General features: G+C 48.4%; 1 protein-coding gene across 1 annotated transcript; it reads right to left on the bottom strand.

Annotated features, from left to right (window-relative positions):
- Nucleotides 1-282: 282 nt before the first annotated feature.
- Nucleotides 283-6,669, bottom strand: LOC110153608 (tripartite motif-containing protein 16-like). The gene is made up of 7 exons (XM_055152050.1): nucleotides 6,513-6,669; nucleotides 5,443-5,474; nucleotides 5,218-5,288; nucleotides 2,850-2,971; nucleotides 1,872-1,903; nucleotides 1,271-1,314; nucleotides 283-608 (listed from the first exon to the last, which is right to left on the bottom strand). The coding sequence occupies exons 1-7, from the start codon at nucleotides 6,639-6,641 to the stop codon at nucleotides 334-336; spliced, it is 705 nt and encodes a 234-aa protein (XP_055008025.1). The 5' UTR covers nucleotides 6,642-6,669; the 3' UTR covers nucleotides 283-333.
- Nucleotides 6,670-8,848: the final 2,179 nt, after the last annotated feature.

Genomic DNA, 8,848 nt, shown 5'->3' with positions numbered 1-8,848 from the left:
AGGAGACTCTGTGGACACAACATCAGGAGGAGCTCAGGTCGACCAGAGTCACAGAGGAACCTTCAGTCCACAGTCTAAACCCTGGAAACAGAGGCTCAGAGAAGAACGAGGAGAAGGTGTGGATGTGGAACAGTTCTTCATCAGAGGAGATCTGATAGAAGGACAGAGCTCCAGCCTCAGAGTCCAGGAACACGCCCACTCTGCCCGAGGACACGCCCCCCTTCACCAGAGGACACGCCCCCTGAGGAGCTCAGCCAATCACAGACTGAGTGTTTGTCTTTGTTGTGGTGGGCAAAGCACTTTCCTTTGTTGATCTCCAGACTCCAGGAGTGATCATTGTTTCCAAACCCACTCTCTGTTTCCTCTCCGTCTGATCTTTCTGTAACTCGCTGCTATACAAACCCACCCGCTCCAGTTCACCTCCCAGTAACAGCGCCCCCTCAGGCCAGTGCAGCTCAGGACCTGATAGTACGAGCCTGTGAACCTGTCCTCATGATCTGGATACTTCTGCTCCTCCTTCATCTTCACAAGTGTCACAGTTCGATGGTGGTCAGACATCCTCAGGCGTCTGTGAGCTGAGTTTGGGTCCAGAGAGACGTCACAGGAGTCTGAAACACAAACATGTGAATGTGAGGAGAATGTTCATGTGTGAAAGCATCAGTGGACGTAGAGCTGGAGGCGTTTACAGGAGCCACAAAGAGTTTAGTCTTTAGTGTCATGGGCTTTATTGGACACCACGTGGATCTGCTGACTCAGATAAACCACTCAGGGTTCAAGAGTTTGTTCAACTGAGCTGATGCTTCTACAGATGTTCTCTCTGTGTCTGTAGGTTCTCCACAGACCTGGAGTCGTGTCAGCGTGAACGTTCTCCACAGACCTGGAGTCGTGTCAGCGTGAACGTTCTCCACAGACCTGGAGTCGTGTCAGCGTGAACGTTCTCCACGGACCTGGAGTCGTGTCAGCGTGAACGTTCTCCACAGACCTGGAGTCGTGTCAGCGTGAACGTTCTCCACGGACCTGGAGTCGTGTCAGCGTGAACGTTCTCCACAGACCTGGAGTCGTGTCAGCGTGAACGTTCTCCACAGACCTGGAGTCGTGTCAGCGTGAACGTTCTCCACAGACCTGGAGTCGTGTCAGCGTGAACGTTCTCCACAGACCTGGAGTCGTGTCAGTGTGAAAGGTGAGTCCAGTCCCACGTTAAAGTCACAACATGTTTATTTCATGTTTCTGTCATTGTGATTCTCTTATTAAGACACAAAACAAGACTCACACTTCCTCAGATCTGAGAGTTTACGCAGCTCTGCCCCATCCAACCTGAAACACACAAGTCCAGTTTAGACCAGACCAGGACCAGACCAGACCAGACCAGACCAGACCAGACCAGACCAGACCAGACCAGACCAGACCAGACCAGACCAGACCAGACCAGACCAGACCAGACCAGACCAGACCAGACCAGACCAGACCAGACCAGGACCAGACCAGGACCAGACCAGACCAGACCAGACCAGACCAGACCAGACCAGACCAGACCAGACCAGACCAGACCAGGACCAGACCAGACCAGACCAGACCAGACCAGACCAGACCAGACCAGACCAGACCAGACCAGACCAGACCAGACCAGACCAGACCAGACCAGACCAGACCAGACCAGACCAGACCAGACCAGACCAGACCAGACCAGACCAGACCAGACCAGACCAGACCAGACCAGTCTCACCTGAGTGTCCTGGTCCAGAAAAGGTTTGTTTGATTGTGATTTTAAAGTGAGAACAGAACAAGACACTGTGGTCCCTCATGTGTCCAGTCGTGCTCCATGGAGATTGGACCATTATTTTGTAGATTCAGCTCAAATGTTTCACACTTACGTTTGTTGTTCTTCTGCAGCTCCATTTTGGGCCTGAAAAATAAAATCAAAGTTGGTTTGAACTTGTTTCTTTCTCTAATGTTTCTGTTGTGATTCTAGAAATGAATTTTCTCGGTGACAGAAACACTGTGTAAACTGTGAGCAGAGCCAGAGTTCATTGTTCTTTCTCTCTGGGTGGACGTGTTTCTCTCCTGCTTTGTCTCGGTGTCTCTGTCTCGTGTTTTTATACTTGGAGAGATTCTCTCTGCTCTGCTCTCCAACAACACAAATTAACTCTGGATTTGATACTCAGACATGATTTTTCTATGAGAAGCTCATGGTCGGGTGAACCTGTGTGTCTCCACAGAACTTTCCCTGCAGGACACTCGGACGCCTGCAGAACTGGTGAGTCGTGTGTCTGGCGTCTCTGTGGAGACATAGAAACATCTGCCTGTTCACAAACATGATCTTTTGCTGATTGGCTCAGGTCCTGATTTTTCTAAAAGTTGGGATCACTGTGGCGGTGACTGTTCAATGCTCCACTTGGCTGAAAGTCTAACTGAAAGTGAAAGTAAAACTATGAACTCATGAACTGTGACTATGAGCCTCGCACCACATGTTGGAAAACATCATGGAACAGTTCACGGTGACTGATCACAGACTGGACAGGACTTTGGTCTTGGAGCACAGTGTTTGTATGTATTTGTTTGGAGGATGAGTCCCTTGAAATGTCTCACCGTCTCGTTTTCGAGAGGTCCTCATAGTTACAACACCAGTACAGTGTGGAGAACATCTCTGAGACTTGAAGCTTTACAAAGGCTGGTGTGTAGAAGGAAGGAAATGTGGAATTGTTTTTAATCATTGTAAAGCGTTTTGTGTTGCATTTTTGTATGAAAAGTGTTTTATAAATAAAGTTTGATTTGATTCAACTCAGCAGTGAACAAACGTGTGAGTTTGACACAAACCAAATGACTCTGGACCTGGTGTGTTGGAGACTCACCTGTGACTCATGACTCTCCTCTCTCACATCATCCCCTGTCTCTCTATGTTCTCTGAAGTCTTCATCAAACTCCATCTTCTCTGTGGTTCCTCTGATGTTCTCCGAGCTCCTCCTGATGATCTCTGTGAGGACACAAACAGAACATGAGACTCATCAGTTTGTCTTTAAGCGTGGACATGGCACTGACACGTGGATCTGTGCGCTGAACCAGATCTTGGAGAAATAGAACTCCTCTGTCTGCAGCTTCATGAAGTTAAACCTGGATGTTTTGTTGGAGATTCTCTGTGTGACCATCTGATGTTTGCAGATGATCTGGTCCTGTGTCCTCACAGTGCAGGTCTACAGCAGCTTCTGATCTGCTCCCAGTTTGGTTTAGAACATGATGTTAAGTAAAAAGTTCTGAAAAGTCACATAATGACCTGGGAAAAGGTGGACGCCCCAACCTGCCAACTGTGTCCTTCAAGAGGAACCCTGGAGCACTTCCTGATCTCCTGCCCAACAGTCCTCAGCCAGGGTCATTACACCTGTCGCCACAACCAGGTTCTGAAACCAACAGCAGATTCCACCAACAGAGAGATCAGCAGGTGCAGCAAAGTAACAGCACTAATCCACCTGCACATCACATTTATCAAGAAAGAAGAGCAGCCAAAAACAGAGAAGAAGACGACAAGTTCTCTGTAGGAAGTTCTCTGTAGACCTTAAGAAGCAACTGAGATTCCCTCAGAACATCATCAGCTCCACCCTGAGGCCAGACATCCTGGTGTCTCAGAGAGAAGAAGAACATCATAATCCTGGAGCTGACAGGGTCATGGGAGGACCACGTAGAAGAGGCTCATGAAACAAAGAGGTCCAAGTATGAACATCTGACCATCGACTGTCGAGCTCAGGGCTGGAAGGTAAAATGCCCATCGAGGTTGGCTGCAGAGGATTCATGGGCCACTTCACAGAGTCCTCAGAGCACTGGACAGAGCAGGAACAGCAAGGAGCAGAAGAACATCAAAAATACCACAGAAGCAGCTGAGAAATCATCAAGATGATCCAGAGAGGAAACCATGGGGGAAGTGAGTGCTACAGAACACAAGACACAGTCCTGATCAGTCGTGGCTGGGTCACCTGGACAAAGGGAGTCTGATGTTGAAAGACCCGAAACACCAAAAAACCTCAGGTCACATGATGATGTGTTCAGGAGCTCCTCTACAAGACGGATTTAAGAACTATCTACTCTGGCAAAACCCGTGACTCCCAGGAATAGTCTGGATGACAATCAGGAATAGACTGGTGACGACTGGAGAGGCAGTTGACAACTTGGAAAGACAGAACTTGAGGCAGGGAGGGTCGCAGCCTGAACCACTTCCTCCATGAGGAGAAGCCTCACAGAGCTACAGATCGACTCATGGGGGGACACCCCCAGAGGAGCTCGAGAGGGGCAGAAGATCTCCAATCTGACTGACTCAAGGTTACGACTATTGGCATTGGAGTAATGACCACGACCGCAGTATGCAGGTACAGAAAAACCTGCTAAAACAACCACTGCTTAAAGCCCAATTTATGGTCATGCGTCAAATCGTCTGCATCACGATACAGAGTCTGCGTCATCGTGAACAGAGCGTCTGCACCAACCCACATGCACCTCCAGAACTACTAACTACACATCGAACTGATGTAGACAATAAGGGCTGCTGTGATTGGTCGTCTCTACATCTGCTCTACACACATTTCTGGTCCTCCACTTTCCAGCTTAATTTTGTAAACACAAACACAGTCATCGCCTCCTACTGTTGTGGCAGTGAATTACTTTGCAGCACATAAACCTCGACACAGATCCATAAATCAAAACGGCAACAATGAGACGGCAGCAGAGTGCCTCACCGTCGAGTGCGTCGACCAAACCAGGATGAAGTGTTTGGAGAACAAGGATGTGCCACAGATGAAGCATTTGATGGGACATAGGAGGAACTGAGCCACGATCCACCCCACAGAGCCCAGAACCTCCATGGGACATCTGCTGTTCCCCAAACCTAAGCTCAGGCCTGTGGTACAACAGTCTGGAAGCAGATTGATGAGGCTGTCGATAAGATGCTTCAAAGAACATCCAAAGGAGATGTGGTTATGACGACCATCATCATCAGCTCCTGCCCAACAGCGCTCAGCCAGGGCCGTTACACCTGGAAGAGGTTGAACTTGTTACTTGCAGGTTTGTGGGGAAGGAGACAGGTCGTTGTTGGATGAGCACGTGAACATGTTGTTACTGAATAAATCTGCCTGAACTTAACCTGGAGTTTTTATTGGGACTAACAAAGCTGACAGGACTGTGGGAGGACCTGACTGGAGCACTCTCTAAAGACGCCCCTACAGTCCTGGAGTTTACCTTCAGGAGCTCCAACATTGTCCTGCAGCAGGTTCTCCAGAACAGCAGGGTCTCCTCTTTCCTCAAGGGAACTGGAAATGAAGAAGAAAAGGTTTTGCTCAATAGTTTGATTGTGATTTTAAAGTGAGAACAGAACAAGACACTGTGGTCCCTCATGTGTCCAGTCGTGCTCCATGGAGATTGGACCATTATTTTGTAGATTCAGCTCAAATGTTTCACACTTACGTTTGTTGTTCTTCTGCAGCTCCATTTTGGGCCTGAAAAATAAAATCAAAGTTGGTTTGAACTTGTTTCTTTCTCTAATGTTTCTGTTGTGATTCTAGAAATGAATTTTCTCCAGTCTGATCCCCACAACATTTGAAACGACCAAAGGAGCAAAATGAAACTCCCCAAAGGTTCAGAGGCTCAAAGCTGCAGGAAAAATCTGAGTCAAACTCTCCCCGAAACCAGAGTTTTTATTCTTTTTGACAATGAGGCCTGATTGGCCCAAGGCTCATTAAATAAGAACTATGATAGAGTTTAGAGTTTAAAGGTGAGAACACACAGAGGCTGGTGTCTCTGTTGCTTCTGGTGTAAATTGAAGTTTTTAAAAGTACATGTGTATGTAGTTCTGACGATGTTCTGATGTAAATTCTATGTTAAACTTGTAAAGACCACTTGGGTCCTCACCTATTTTGATTCATTCAGTTGGGTGAAATTCTTATTGTTAACAATATCTATGGTGTATGGTCTTTTATATTTAGGTGTCACTATTATTTTAGGCCATAACAGACTGTTTGTTGCGCCCTCCCCGGACACACAGGGATTTAAGGGGAGAGGGACACACACACATGTGTGACGTCACATGACAGTTTTTGGACTGTCAGGAACTCGTCACACTGCTCACTGCTGCAGCGAGCGCAGGTGGCGTGAGTAAAAGACTTTTTTGGGAACTTTGAGGGGGGAAGTTGTTCGGGACTGTTATGGTGAAGGGTGGTGGATTAATATCGAACTGTTCGTTATTGTTTTGTTGCACTGGGGTTTGGGTTTTGTGTTTGGGTTTTGTGTTTGGGTTTTGTGTTTGGGTTTTGTGTTTGGGTTTTGTGTTTGGGTTTTGGGGATTGGTTACGCTCAAGCGCGGTGTGGTTAAGGGTATTTGTACCTGGCAATACCAATAAAAGTCAGATAGGCCAAAAGCACTGATTTTTTTGCATGTCTTTATTTCACCCCACTGACATGAATGGATCCTCCCACGTCCTAAAATTTGCGTTGTAGCTTTTCTCTTGTCGAGGTGAATTGTTACAAACTGGTTTCACCTTTTTGTTCTGTCGACGTTTCCACAGGAAGAAAACCACGACTCCAGCCAGGACGAGGACCACACACACTGAGACTCCGATCACAGCTGCAGGGGCCCCAGGGCCCTCTGCTGTGGGACACCAACACATGTGGAGATCAGACAGGGTCTACTGCACCTGTCACTGCACCTGTCACTGTCACTGTCACTGCTCACTGCACCTGTCACTGCACCTGTCACTCACCTGTCACTCACCTTTGTGCTCACCTGTCAGTCTCAGTCTGTGTCGTCTCGTCTCGTCAGATGTAGTTTTGTTGCTGCGTGTGGACTTCACACAGGTACTCGCCCTCCTGCTCTGGGCTCAGCTCCTTCAGACTCAGAGCGCCTGACTCTGACAGGCGCTCCACAAACGGCCTCCAGGGGGCGCCGTAGGTCACGTCCGCTCCGCTCCGGCTCAGGACGCTCTGGACGCGGTTGAAGGTCCAACTCAGGCTCTTGACTGGAGCAGACGGAGCAGAAGAGGAGGAGCAGGGCAGAGTCACGTCTGAGGACATCTCCACTGGAGCTGAGGAAGAACACACACAAGTGAGGACAGGAGCAGACAGGAGCAGACAGGAGCAGACACACAAGTGAGGACAGGAGCAGACAGGAGCAGACAGGAGCAGACAGGAGCAGACAGGAGCAGACAGGAGCAGACTCACGGTTCAGGCTGTAGGTGGCGCTCTTCCAGCTGTGGGTCGTGCTGATGTTACAGGTGAACCTCTGAGGGGGGCGGAGCTCCAGGGCGAGCGAGCTGCTGACGGAGTAGAGCTGATCCCCCATTGGCCGCGTCTGGGTTTGGTGGGCGGAGTCAGGGGTCCAGGTCACGGCGGGCTGAGGGTAGATGCCCTCAGAGCTGCAGACCAGAACGTCTCCTTTAAGCTCCAAGTGCAGGAACGACACGGGACCTGAAGGGGGCGCCACAGGAAACACAGAGACATAAAGACACAGAGACACTGAAGTCCTATGAACAAGTCCTGGAGACAGTGACACTTGGAGAGGAACGTCCTCCTGATCTGAACCTCAGTCATGTTCTGTTATTGAACTTCTGTGTGAGTCACAGTTTGTCCAGAACCAACATCATGTTCAGCACAAGGTCCATCAGAGCACGTGGCACCAGGACGATCTCCACCGGAGGTTCATGATCCACTTTGTGGTCGTGTCATGTGACCTCCAGCCACGTGTCTTGGACACTCGGGTAAAGAGAGGGACAGAGCTGTAGAGCTCCACCTGGTGGTGAGTTGGGTCCAAGGAGGAAGCTGGAAAGTCCTGGCAGGTCCAAGTGTGTAGTGAGGGTCTGTTGGGAACATCTGGCAGAGGGATTTTCAAGTCGCACCTCCGGGAGGACTTCTCACAGATTCTGGGGGAGTCTGGGGACATGGAGTGTCTTTGTTTTGTTCTCGGACTCTATTGTCAATGTGGCTGCTCGTAGCTGTGGGTGTAAGGTCTGTAGAGATGCCGTCAGGCTGAAGAAGGAGTCCTATCAGGTCTTGTTGGCTCGGGGGACTCCTGATGGCAGCTGATGGTACCGGCGGGCCAAGCGTGCTGCAGCTTGTGCGGTCACAGAGGCAAAAACTCGGAGCTGGGAGGAGTTTGGGGAGGACATGGAGGACGACTATCGCAGTGTTTTTCAACCTTTTTTGAGCCACAGCATGTTTTTTACATTGGAAAAATCTTGCGGCACAAAACTAACCAAAATGTTACAAAATGACACTATACAGTATATTTAATTACAATATAATTTCTACATTAATTTCTACTTCGTCAGTGTGAGACTTGCACCTGTTTAGATGAACACAAAGCTCATATCCTGACAGGAATAAAAGAAAGACACACACACACTCTTCATCAACAGCTCTCAGTCTCTTCTGTTTTTAGTTTTTATAGCAGTTAAGCTTGAAAAGCTCTTCTTCTGGGTCAGAATCTTGTCCAGGGCCCAGTTCGGAGTTTGCATTCGTCCGTTTTAAAAACTTCTCCATGACTGACACCACACACACGTGTTACTAATTCTTTTAAAGCAGAGGTGTTCACACTTTTTCATCATGTGATCTACTTACAAAATGACCAAGTCAAAATGATCTACCTAATACAAAACCAAACAAACTGCACTGAAACACTCTGTGCCCCTTTTTTGGACCCTCCCCCACAGTTTGAGAACCTCTTCTTTAAGAGAACTTCCTCTGGCACTTTACACAAAACTGTGAAAAAAGTGAAGGAAGATTTTTAAACCTGTTTTTTAAAGTTCCAAACTGGAGTTTCATTCTTTTGTGGTTTTGCAGTGATATTTACCAGCCTCTGCACGTTTACCAAACCAAACAC

This window comes from Boleophthalmus pectinirostris, unplaced genomic scaffold (genome assembly GCF_026225935.1).
Source record: "Boleophthalmus pectinirostris isolate CB_2022bp ecotype Guang Dong unplaced genomic scaffold, ASM2622593v1 HiC_scaffold_16, whole genome shotgun sequence".
NCBI classification, from domain to species: Eukaryota; Metazoa; Chordata; class Actinopteri; order Gobiiformes; family Gobiidae; genus Boleophthalmus; species Boleophthalmus pectinirostris.
The sequence above is the reverse complement of the archived record's forward strand: the minus strand, read 5'-3'. Positions and strand labels throughout refer to the sequence as shown.

Excerpts from the sequence above, each read along its gene's own strand:
- LOC110153608 (XM_055152050.1), bottom strand. The coding sequence starts at position 6,641 with ATGTGTTGGTGTCCCACAGCAGAGGGCCCTGGGGCCCCTGCAGCTGTG. Across the intron at positions 2,972-5,217 it reads CAATGTTGGAGCTCCTGAAG|AGATCATCAGGAGGAGCTCG; the intron begins GTAAACTCCAGG and ends GTGTCCTCACAG. Across the intron at positions 1,904-2,849 it reads AGGAGAGTCATGAGTCACAG|GCCCAAAATGGAGCTGCAGA; the intron begins GTGAGTCTCCAA and ends TTTATTTTTCAG.